General features: G+C 50.2%; 1 protein-coding gene across 1 annotated transcript in view; it reads left to right on the top strand.

Moving 5' to 3' along the window:
• The window catches only part of phldb2b (pleckstrin homology-like domain, family B, member 2b), a 324,137-nt gene that overhangs the window by 116,914 nt on the left and 194,309 nt on the right, over nt 1–12,914 (top strand). Inside the window, exon 14 of the mRNA XM_072259726.1 lies at nt 5,269–5,358. Within this exon, the coding sequence (XP_072115827.1) occupies nt 5,269–5,358 (90 nt within the window). The remainder of the gene's footprint in view (nt 1–5,268; nt 5,359–12,914) is intronic.

The following is a 12,914-nucleotide window of genomic DNA, read 5'->3' as shown; positions in this document are numbered from 1 at the left end:
CGAACTAAAGAAATCACCATTTCTCTTCCCAAATGTACATCCGCCTATACTATAGCCGTTGATATTTGAGGTCGTAGCTCATCTGCCTTCTCCGTCATAAGTTCAGTTACTGAACCTGCTGGATCTGCCGTTGGCCTTCGCTCATATCCTGAGCAGGAACCCTGGCAGGTGCTACCGTTCCGGGTCAGAGCAGCCCTGGGAGCAATGAATGACTAAGGGGTAACTCCACTTTCCCCAAAGCTCTGAAAATCTTCAATCAGAGCCTCATCACCAGTTGCAGTTTAGAGTCATGCCCAGGATAAAAGGATAGTAAGGAACAAAATTGGTCCCCTAGAAGATCAGAGTGGTCGTCTATGTGTGGAGCCCCATGAGATGGGAGAGACCTTAAACAATTTTTTTGCATCAGTATTTACTCGGGAAACTGGCTTAGTGTGTATGGAATGAAGGGAAACAAGCAGTGGTGTCATGAAACATATAGAGATTAAAGAGGAGGACGTGCTTGCTGCCTTACAGCGAGTAAAGGTAGATAAATCCCCAGGGCCTGACATGATACTTCCTTGGACCTTGAGAGAGACTAGTGTAGAAATTGCAGGGGCCCTGGCAGAAATATTTAAAATGTCCTTAGCCACAGGTGTGGTGCCAGTGGATTAGAGGGTAGTTCATGTTGTTCCATTGTTTAGAAAAGGCTCCAAAGTAAACCAGGTAATTACAGGTCTGTGAGCCTGACATCAGTATCGTAGTAGGTAAATTATTGGAAGGTGTTCTGAGAGATCGGATTTACAAGTATTTGGACAGCTAATGGCTGATTAAGGATAGTCAGCATGGCTTTGTGCGTGGTAGATCGTGTTTAACAAATCTTATAGAGTTTTTTGAGGAGGTTACCAAGAAAGTAGATGAAGGAAAGGCTGTGGATGTTGTCTACATAGACTTTAGTAAGGCCTTTGACAAGATCCCACATGGAAGGTTAGTTCAGAAGGTTCAGCCACTAGGTATCCATGGGGAGGTTGTAAACTGGATTTGAAATTGGCTGTGTGGGAGAAGACAGAGAATGGTAGTGGATGATTGCTTATCAGACTGGAGGCTTGTGACTATTGGTGTGCCTCAGGGACCATTGTTGTTTGTTGTCTATATCAATGATCTAGATGATGATGTGGTAAATTGGATCAGCAAGTTTGCTGATTACACTAAGATTGGAGGCGTTGCGGGCAGTGAGGAAGGCTTTCAAAGCTTGCAGAGGGATCTGGACCAACTGGAAAAATGGGCCAGAAAATGGCAGATGGAACTTAATGCAGACAAGTGTGAGGTGTTGCATTTTGGAAGGAGAAATCAAGTTAGGACATACATAGTAAATGGTAGGGCACTGAGGAGTGCGGAGGAACAAAGAGATCTGGGAGTTCAGATACATAATTCCCTGAAAGTGGCGTCACAGGTAGACAGGGTTGTAAAGACGGCCTTTAGCATCCTGGCATTCATAAATCAAAATATTGAGTATAGGAGCTGGGATGTTATGGTGAGGTTGTATAAGACATTGGTGAGGCCAAATTTGGAGTACTGTGTACAGTTCTGGTTACCTAACTATAGGAAGGATATCAGTAAGATTGAAAGAGTGCAGAGAAGATTTACTAGGATGTTGCCGGGTCTTCAGGAGTTGAGTTACAGGGGAAGATTGAACAGGTTAGGACTTTATTCCTTGGAGCGTAGAAGAATGAGAGGAAATTTGATAGAGGTTTACAAAATTATGAGGGGTATAGACAGAGTAAATGTGAATAGGCTCTTTCCACTTAGATTAGGAGAGATAAATGCGAGAGGACATGGCTTTAGGGTGAAAGGGGAAAGGTTTAGGGGAAACATTAGGGGGAACTTCTTCACTCAGAGCGTGGTGGGAGTGTGGAACGAGCTGCCATCTGACATGGTAAATGTAGGCCCACTCTTAAGTTTTAAGAATAAATTGGATAGATACATGGATGGGAGAGGTCTGAAGGGTTATGGACTAGATGCAGGTCAATGGGACTAGCGGAATAATGTTTCAGCACAGACTAGAAGGGCCGAATGGCCTGTTTTCTGTGCTGTAGTGTTCTATGGTTCTATGATTAAAACAGAGCTGGGCTGGAAGTTCACACTGATGAGCTCCAGGACTACAAAAGAGAAGTGGCATAACTGGTGGTGTCACGTCTCTTGCAACTGGGTTTTGGACTGTTCATTATTGAGAGCAATGGGATTGTCTTCACTTGTGCCAGGAGATTGTGCTGATCTCAGGGTGGGGTCTGGCTTTGTGGCCACCTGCTCTTTAACCAACCTGCGCTCTGAGCCTTGCAGTTTCACTCTAGATTGTCAGGAAATGTGATGTTGTGGTTTCTGTTTCAGTAACAGACTGAAGTACAGTAGTTCTCACAGGGAGAGCGGAAATGCCTAGTGAATTTGTACATATAGCAGCTTGAAATTGCTTCCCTGCTCTGCACACTGTGCTGCTGAATGGTATTAATTCTAGCTGACATGCTCACCGAAGTCGTTATGAGACAAGAATGTCCTTTCTCAAATGCAGCTGAATTCCCAATGTTGGGCAACATTTCTGCTGCATTTGCTGGCAATGAGTGTTTCCTTCCTGAGGTGTCAGGGGCAGCATAGGAGTCTCACGTCACAGGTGAATTCCATAGTTCACCCTGTGGGATGTGAACACTGGCTCTCAGCAGCTTCATTCTCAGGTACATCCTCGTATGTCCTGGGATACATTATCAGTGATGCAGCCTGGGACATCGGGTGCTTCGGGTCTTCTAACATGTGACCCAGCCAGGGTTGTGTTCTAGCAGCATTGATCCACCCAGCAACCTCTGTGATGGTCCTGATGGTTCTTTTCTTTGCAGCCAAGGCGAGAAACCTCTACACCCCAATTTGATAGGCTGGCATCGTGCCCTCCACCCCTGTTTCTGGTACTGCTCTACCTCCTCCTGGTATTTGGCTTTCTTATGCTCAATTGTAGAAAGGTGGAAAGGCTCTCAATGACCAGAGATGGAACCACGTTGCACAAGCTCCTGGGATACAGAGAATTTTAGGGCTGATCCATCTGAAGTATTTGGAAGACTCAAAGGATCCAACATGGGACCTGTTTCCTCTGGTGGAGAAATCCAGTACACGAGGGCTTTGCAAATTAGATTGAAGTTGTGTTGAAGTGAAATCAGAAGCAATTTTTTACAAATCAGCTTCTCCATTATCTCTATTTACATTTCCTTCCATGTGAAGGAAGCCAACATAATCAGGGGCCCTTCCTACCCCAGTCATTCTCTCTTCTCCCCTTTCTTTGTCGGCAGAAGATAACAAAAGTTTGAGGGCACATATCACCAGGCTGAAGGACAGCTCCTATCCCACTGTGATCAGGCTTGTGAACCAGTGCCATACCTGTCCATCTCTCGGTCTGCCTCGTCTTGGCCCTTGCACTTTCTATGTAACATAATTAGCTGCATTCTGTTTCTATTTTTGCTACTTCGATGTAATGACGTATGGAATGCTTTGCACTGTATCTTGGTTCATGTGACAATGCCAACTATTACCAGTCTCAATACCAATACAAAGGCTGGGAATTTTAGCACACTTTCTAGCTTGAGACACAGAAGTCAGCTGAAGTTTCCTATACTAAGACTGGTCCACCATTTGTTAGCTCAGGGCAGTGGTGAATTATGAGCAAAAGTTATTGGAAAGAGCTGAGGTATGGAGATGGAAGGAACTTACTCCCCTGGTCACCCTTACAGCAGGTTTTGCTGTAATGGAGGTGGAAGAAGTTCTAGGTTCTGCTCTGCTGACGGGAATGGTTTTCAGGTGTAAGGCTGAAAATGAACCCAAAGCAAGAACTCAGACCCACCCGCCCTGCTGGAGAGTGGCAGAGTGTCTCACCTTCATATGGTAGCACCTCTACAATCCCATTAGTAGCACAATGCTATCAACGTTACCACCAGGGGACTGTTCTCCAGTGAACTGGGAAATGGGGTTCATTGCTGGAGTTAAGTGTCTATGATTAATGGATTATAGTCAGAGAGTACTTTACCAAGCCCAACATTATCCAGCAGACATCACCGACTGACCTGGGAATAGTATAGGGGTACTTGTCCTTACCAAATCCAACATTATCCAGCAGACATCACTGACTGACCTGGGGATAGTACAGGGGTACTTGTCCTTGCCATATCCAGCAGACATCACCATCACCGACTGACCTGGGGATAGTACAGGGGAGCTTGTCCGTACCAAATGCAGTGTTATCCAGCAGAAATCACTATCACTGACTGACCTGGGGATAGTATAGTTCCAGGAGTGTGCTTATTGAACAAAATCCTGTCTCATCATTCAAGTTTCGGGAGCAAACAGGCAGCATTGATCAGAGAAACAAAAGCGTCTTCAGCACTTTTTCCCGGTTCACCAATAAATGTGCAGGAGGGTGATGGATCACCTTGTAAAATGAAGCTAAAGTTCGCAGGACATCTGCCAGCGTTTTCTAATCTGAGTTACGTTTAGCAATAAACCATATACTGTACATTCAGTAGCCACTTTATTAGATACAGAAGGATCTAATAAAGTGGCCGGTGAGTGTATGTTCATGGCCTTCTGCTGCTGTAGATCACGGTTCAGTGTGTTGTGTGTTCAGGGATGCTCTTCTACACACCACTGTTGTAACACGTGGTTATTTGAGTTACTGTCACCTTCCTGTCGGCTTGAACCAGTCTGGTCAATCTCCTCTGACCTCTCTTATTAACAAGATGTTTTTACCCACAGAATTGCCACATATTGAATGTTCTATTCATTTTTGACCATTCTCTGAGACTATTAGGCATGAGATTGCCAGGGGATCAGCAGTTTCTGAGATACTCAACAATCAAAGTCACTTGGATCACATTTCTTCCCTCATTCTGATGTTTGGTCTGAACAACAGCTGGAGCTCTTGACCATGCCTGCATGCTTTTGTACATTGAATTTCTGCCACATGATTGGCTTTTGCTTTAACGAGCAGGTGTACCTAATAAAGTGGCCACTGAGTATATATCCAGAGGAAGGGTGTCAGCCTGAAACACTGATGGTCCTTCTCCCTCCACAGATGCTTCCTAACCCGCTGAATTCCACCAGCAGATCATTTGTGCTCCAGATTCCAGCATCTGCAATCCCTTCTGTCTTCTGCAGTTAGCTGTGCCAAAGTTTATAGCTGTTAGTGGCTAATACACTGGACAATTCTGTTTTAAATATAACAGGTTGGCTATTAATGATTGAAACTGTTGTTCCCCTCAGGAAAAAGATAACCTGCTGAGCTTGGAGAAGGTCTACTGTGAAAACACTGGGGGGACCAGACTTCCTATCAATCCAAACATACTCAAAGAGGTAATTAGAGTCTTTCACCTTTCCCAGCCTGTGAACTGCCCTTCTAACAGAATGTTCTTTTGCAAATACTAGATATTTTAATGCTGCGTTGAGTGTGTGGTGTGAGTGATGCTTTGAATGTGTTATTCTGCCCTGATCTCGAGTTTGTTCCTCTGTACAACTTACCACCGGGCGGAAGTGGTGCTTACACTTAACGTCTTCTCTCCATTCCTCTCACTTCCTGCGCCCACACGGGCCTCAGCTACATCTGCCTTGGCATTGGCTCCATGGAGCATTGCATGTTCAAAGTCTGCTCTAGCACGATACCCCAACTCTTTCTCTGCTACATCGACAATTGCATCGGTGCTGTCTCCTACACGCATACAGAACTCAACAATTCTATGAATTTCGCTATCAACTTCCACCCGACACTCAAATTCAATTAGTTTACCTCCATCACCTACCTCGCCCGCCTAACCCCTTTCTTTATCTCTTTGTCTTCTTCACAGGAGACAAACTATTAACCAACATTTACTACAAGCCCATAGACTCTCACAGCTACCTTGAATAGACCACTTTACACCCTGTTTCCTGTAAGGATAATATTCCTTTCTCCCTGTTTCTCTGTCTTTGAGCTGGGCTCTTCCACTCCAGGACACCTGAGCTGTCCTCTTTTTTTTTTCCCCCAGTAAGCAGGGCTCCAACCCCTAGTGTTATTGATGAAGGCCTCACCCCAACCTCCTCTATTTCTTGTGTTTCTATTCTTACCCCACCTCTGGCAGGATACCCTGGTCCTATCCTGCCAGAAGAAAATGCAGTCTCGACAGGTTGAGTGTGGATTCTTCTTGTTAGAGAATCTAGAATTAGGGTTATTGTTCAAAAATAAGTGGTCACAGATTTCAGACAGAGATGGAGCAGCTTTTTCCCTGAAGGTCATGAGTCTTTGGATATTGTTAATTGGGTATTAACAATGGGAAAGTGGGTGAAAGGTTGCAAAAGGTGGACTGGTATTGCGAGTACAGTCAGACAGAATCTTGTTGAATGTTAGAGGCAGGCTTGAAGGTTCCTGCACCTGATGTTAATGTACAAGGTAGAATATCAAACTGTACAGCACAGAAGCAGACACTTCAGCTCCTGGTGCCATGCTGAACTGATCTCTTCTTCCTGTATATGACCATTTCCTGCATATTCATCTACCTGTTTAATCACCACAATCATACCCGCCTCCACCACTGACCCTGGCAATACAGTCCAGGCACCCACCACTCTCTCTGTAAAAGTACTTGTCCTGAACATCTCCCTTAAGCTTTCCCTCTGTTACCTTAAATGCATGCTCTCTAGTATTTAACATCTCTGCGCTGGGATAAAGGTCCTAACTGTCCATCTGTTCCTTTTGTAATTTCATAACCTCCTATCAGGACTCCCCACTGCCCTTGACGTTCTAAAGACATCACCAAGCGGTGGAGCAGGCTGGAAGCACTGTGGCAGTTTGAGGTGTGAGTGGCTGAAGCTGCCTGGCACCCTTCTGTGTTTGCTTGGCTGCTGCAGGGACAGATCGGACGGAGGAGTATGGCCACACCTCCTCCATCCTGTGCTTCCCTCTTCACTTGGTAATCCGTGGCAGCCCTCAAGTTAATATACTAGCACAGAGACTTAACTCTAAAGTTAAACTGATCTCCTTCCACCCCAAGGATATGTTGGGATGTGGCAACTTGACCATCTTCTCCTGCCACTGAGGATCACACTCCACCCTACCCCACCATGTCCCCCAACACTTGTTCCCAGTTCAGAGCATTTGCTCCTGTACGGCAGGACACAGGTATAATGAAGAACAGCAGCAGCCCGCCGACAGAGAACATACAATATACTGTACACTGCAAAATTATACCAGACGGTGGAAAAAATAACTGCAAAAGCAACAATATAAACAAACACACAATCAAGGACAAGTGCAATGTTGTTGTAAGACCTGGTCCAGAGTGTGGCTGAGGTGGGCTTCCTATGGATAATGAGTCCCACTCCCATGAAACCAGGCTGCCCCATTCTTCATCCCCATGCTGCTGTCCCTATAGCCTGCCTCTCTGACACTTGATACTGGTTCCCAAAGCCAACAGGCTTCCCTGGGCATTGAGTCCCAGTCTCAAATCACTGGGTTCACCCTGACGAGCACAGCCAATATTATTCCTCTGAACCACACTACATAACAGTCACACTCCCGGGTGTGCAAACTGTATTAGATTACAGTCACACTCCCTGGTGTGCAAACTGTATTAGATTACAGTCACACTCTCGGATGCGTAAACTGTATTAGATTACCATCACACACTCGGGTGTGCAAACTGTATTAGATTACAGTCACACTCTCAGGTGTGCAAACTGTATTGGATTACAGTCACACTCTCGGGTGTGCAAACTGTATTAGATTACAGTCACACTCTCGGGTGTGCAAACTGTGTTAGATTACAGTCACACTCTCGGGTGTGCAAACTATTAGATTACAGTCACACTCTCGGATGTGTAAACTGTATTAGATTACCATCACACACTCGGGTGTGCAAACTGTATTAGATTACAGTCACACTCTCGGGTGTGCAAACTGTATTAGATTACAGTCACACTCTCGGGTGTGCAAACTGTATTAGGTAACAGTCACATTCTTGGGAGTGTAAACTGCACAACATTACCCACACACTGTTAGAAGTGTAAACCAGACTACATTACAATCACACTGTCAGTGTAAACTGCGCAACATTACAGACACACTCTCGGGTGTGTCAACTGCCTCCATCACTGTAATTCTATTGCATTTATTTCACCCCGTTTATGTCCATCATCTCTCCCCACTCCATCACCTCTCCACACTCCATCATCTCTCCCCTCTCCATCGCCTCTCCCCTCTCCATCACCTCTCCCCACTCCATCGTCTCTCCCTCTCCATCGTCTCTCCTCACTCCATCACCTCTCCCCACTCCATCGTCTCTCCCCACTCCATCGTCTCTACCCGCTCCATCACCTGTCCAATCTCCATCACCTCTCCCCACTCAATAGTCTCTCCCCACTCCATCGTCTCTCCCCTCTCCATCGTCTCCCCCCACTCCATCGTCTCTCCCCTCTCCATAGTCTCTCCCCATTCCATCACCTCTCCCCACTCCATTGTCTCTCTACTCTCCATCGTCTCTCCCCACTCCATCACCTCTTCCCTCTGCATCGTATCTCCCCACTCCATCACCTCTCCCCACTCCATCATTTCTCCCCACTCCATCTCTCTCCCCCTCCATCGTCTCCCCCTCTCCATCACCTCTCCACACTCCATCATCCCTCCACACTATATCACCTCTCCCCTACTCATTCACCTCTCCCCACTCCATCGTCTCTCCCCACTCCATCACCTCTCCCCCCTCTATCGTCTCTTCCCACTCCATCACCTCTCCCCTCTGCATCATATCTCCCCACACCATCACCTCTCCCCACTCCATCGTCTCTCCCCACTCCATCACCTCTCCCCACTCCATCATCTCTCCCCACACCATCACCTCTCCCCACTCCATCGTCGCTCCCCACTCCATCGTCGCTCCCCACTCCATCGTCTCTCCCCCTCCATCGTCTCTCCACTCTCCATCACCTCTCCACACTCCATCGTCTCTCCCCTCTCCATCGTCTCTCCCCACTCCATCGTCTCTCCCGTCTCCATCACCTCTCCAAACTCCATCGTCTCTCCCCATTCCATCACCTCTCCCCACTCCATCGTCTCTCCCCACTCCATCACCTCTCCCCACTCCATCACCTCTCCCCTCGCCATCGTCTCTCCCCTCTCCATCACCTCTCCCCACTCCATCACCTCTCCCCACTCCATCACTCTCCCCTCTCCATCACCTCTCCCAACTCTATCACCTCTCCCCACTCCATCGTCTCTCCCCACTCCATAGTCTCTCCCCTCTCCATCACCTTTCCCCACTCATTCACCTCTCCCCACTCCATCGTCTCTCTCCACTCCATCGTCTCTCCCCACTCCATCGTCTCTCCCCACTCCATCGTCTCTACCCACTCCATCACCTCTCCCCACTCCATCATCTCTCCCCACTCCATCACCTCTCCCCACTCCATCACCTCTCCCCTCTACATCGTCTCTCCCCTCTCCATCGACTCTCCCCACTCCATCACCTCTTTCCACACCATCACCTCTCCCCACTCCATCACCTCTCCCCAATCCATCGTCTCTCCCGACTCCATCGTTTCTCCCCACTCCATCACCTTTCCCTCTCCATCACCTCTCCCCACTCCATCGTCTCTCCCCACTCCATCACCTCTCCCCACTCCATCACCTCTCCCCTCTCCATCGTCTCTCCCCACTCCATCACTCTCCCCTCTCCATCACCTCTCCCAACTCTATCACCTCTCCCCACTCCATCGTCTCTCCCCACTCCATAGTCTCTCCCCACTCCATCACCTCTCCCCACTCCATCACCTCTCCCCCCTCCATCGTCTCTCCCCATGCCATCACCTCTCCCCACTCCATCACCTCACCCCACTCCATTGTCTCTCGCCACTCCATCACCTCTCCCCACTGCATAGACTCTCCCCACTCCATCACCTCTCCCCTCTCCATCGTTTCTCCCCACTCCATCACCTCTCCCCACTCCATCGTCTCTCCCCATCCATCGTCTTTCCCCACTCCATCACCTCTCCCCACTCCATCACCTCTCCCCTCTCCATCACCTCTCCACACTCCATCGTCTCTCCCCTCTCCATCACCTCTCCCCACTCCATCGTCTCTCCCCACTCCATCACCTCTCCCCACTCCATCACCTCTCACCTCTACATCGTCTCTCCCCTCTCCATCGACTCTCCCCACTCCATCACCTCTCCCCACACCATCACCTCTACCAACTCCATCACCTCTCCCCACTCCATCACCTCTCCCCACTCCATCGTCTCTCCCCACTCCATCACCTCTCCCGACTCCATCGTCTCTCCCCTCTCCATCGTCTCTCCCCACTCCATCGTCTCTCCCGTCTCCATCACCTCTCGAAACTCCATCGTCTCTCCCCATTCCATCACCTCTCCCCACTCATTCACCTCTCCCCACTCCATCGTCTCGCCCCACTCCATCGTCTCTCCCCACTCCATCACCTCTTCCCTCTGCATCGTTTCTCCCCACTCCATCTCTCTCCCCCTCCATCGTCTCTCCCCTCTCCATCACCTCTCCACACTCCATCATCCCTCCACACTATATCACCTCTCCCCTACTCATTCACCTCTCCCCACTCCATCGTCTCGCCCCACTCCATCACCTCTCCCCCCTCTATCGTCTCTGCCCACTCCATCACCTCTCCCCTCTGCATCGTATCTCCCCACACCATCACCTCTCCCCACTCCATCGTCACTCCCCACTCCATCGTCGCTCCGCACTCCTTCGTCTCTCCCCCTCCATCGTCTCTCCCCTCTCCATCACCTCTCCACACTCCATCGTCTCTCCCCTCTCCATCGTCTCTCCCCACTCCATCGTCTCTCCCGTCTCCATCACCTCTCGAAACTCCATCGTCTCTCCCCATTCCATCACCTCTCCCCACTCATTCACCTCTCCCCACTCCATCGTCTCTCCCCACTCCATCGTCTCTACCCACTCCATCACCTCTCCCCACTCCATCGTCTCTCCCCACTCCATCACCTCTCCCCACTCCATCACCTCTCCCCTCTACATCGTCTCTCCCCTCTCCATCGACTCTCCCCACTCCATCACCTCTCCCCACTCCATCACCTCTCCCCAATCCATCGTCTCTCCCGACTCCATCGTCTCTCCCCACTCCATCCCCTTTCCCTCTCCATCACCTCTCCCCACTCCATCGCCTCTCCCCACTCCATCACCTCTCCCCACTCCATCACCTCTCCCCACTCCATCACTCTCCCCTCTCCATCACCTCTCCCATCTCTATCACCTCTCCCCACTCCATCGTCTCTCCCCACTCCATAGTCTCTCCCCACTCCATCACCTCTCCCCACTCCATCACCTCTCCCCACTCCATTGTCTCTCGCCACTCCATCACCTCTCCCCACTGCATAGTCTCTCCCCACTCCATCACCTCTCCCCTCTCCATCGTTTCTCCCCACTCCATCACCTCTCCCCACTCCATCGTCTCTCCCCATCCATCGTCTTTCCCCACTCCATAACCTCTCCCCACTCCATCACCTCTCCCCTCTCCATCACCTCTCCACACTCCATCGTCTCCCCCCTCTCCGTCACCTCTCCACACTCCATCGTCTCTCCACACTATATCACCTCTCCCCACTCCACCGTCTCTCCCCAGTCCATCACCTCTCCCCACTCCATCACCTCTCCCCACTCCATCGTCTCTCCCCACTCCATCACCTCTCCCCACTCCATCACCTCTCACCTCTACATCGTCTCTCCCCTCTCCATCAACTCTCCCCACTCCATCACCTCTCCCCACACCATCACCCCTACCAACTCCATCACCTCTCCCCACTCCATCACCTCTCCCCAATCCATCATCTCTCCCGACTCCATCGTCTCTCCCCACTCCATCACCTTTCCCCTCTCCATCGTCTTTCCCCACTCCATCATGTCTCCCCACTCCATCCTCTCTCCCCTCTCCATCGTCTCTCCCCTCTCCATCACCTCTCCCCACTCCATCGTCTCTCCCCACCCCATCACCTCTCCCCTCTCCATCAGCTCTCCCCTCGCCATCGTCTCTCCCCTCTCCATCACCTCTCCCCACTCCATCACTCTCCCCTCTCCATCACCTCTCCCAACTCTATCACCTCTCCCCACTCCATAGTCTCTCCCCACTCCATCACCTCTCCCCACTCCATCACCTCTCCCCTCTCCATCACCTCTCCCCTCTCCATCGTCTCTCCCCACTCTATCACCTCTCCCCACTCCATCGTCTCTCCCCAATCCATCGTCTCTCCCCATTCCATCACCTCTTCGCACTCCATCATCTCTCCGCACTCCATCGTCTCTCCCCACTCCATCACCTCTCCCCACTCCATAGTCTCTCCCGACTCCATAGACTCTCCCCACTCCATCGTCTCTCCCCTCTCCATCATCTCTCCCCTCTTTGTCTCTCCGCAGTCCATCACTTCTCCGCACTCCATCGTCTCTCCCCTCTCCATCGTCCCTCCCCACTCCATCACCTCTCCCCACTCCATCGTCTCTCCCCTCTCCATCGTCTCTCCCCACTCCATCGTCTCTCCCGTCTCCATCACCTCTCCCCACTCCATCGTCTCTCCCCATTCCTTCACCTCTCTGCACTCCATCACCTCTCCCCAGTCCATCTTCTCTCCCCACTCCATAGTCTCTCTCCACTCCATCATCTCTCCCCTCTCCAAGGTTTCTCCCCACTCCATCACCTCTCCCCACATCATTGTCTCTCGCCACTCCATCACCTCTCCCCACTGCATAGTCTCTCCCCACTCCATCACCTCTCCCCTCTCCATCGTTTCTCCCCACTCCATCACCTCTCCCCACTCCATCGTCTCTCCCCCTCCATCGTCTTTCCCCACTCCATCACCTCTCCCCACTCCATCACCTCTCCCCTCCCCATAGTCTCTACCCT

Source organism: Mobula birostris, chromosome 6 (genome assembly GCF_030028105.1).
Source record: "Mobula birostris isolate sMobBir1 chromosome 6, sMobBir1.hap1, whole genome shotgun sequence".
Classification (NCBI taxonomy): Eukaryota; Metazoa; Chordata; class Chondrichthyes; order Myliobatiformes; family Myliobatidae; genus Mobula; species Mobula birostris.
The sequence above is the reverse complement of the archived record's forward strand: the minus strand, read 5'-3'. Positions and strand labels throughout refer to the sequence as shown.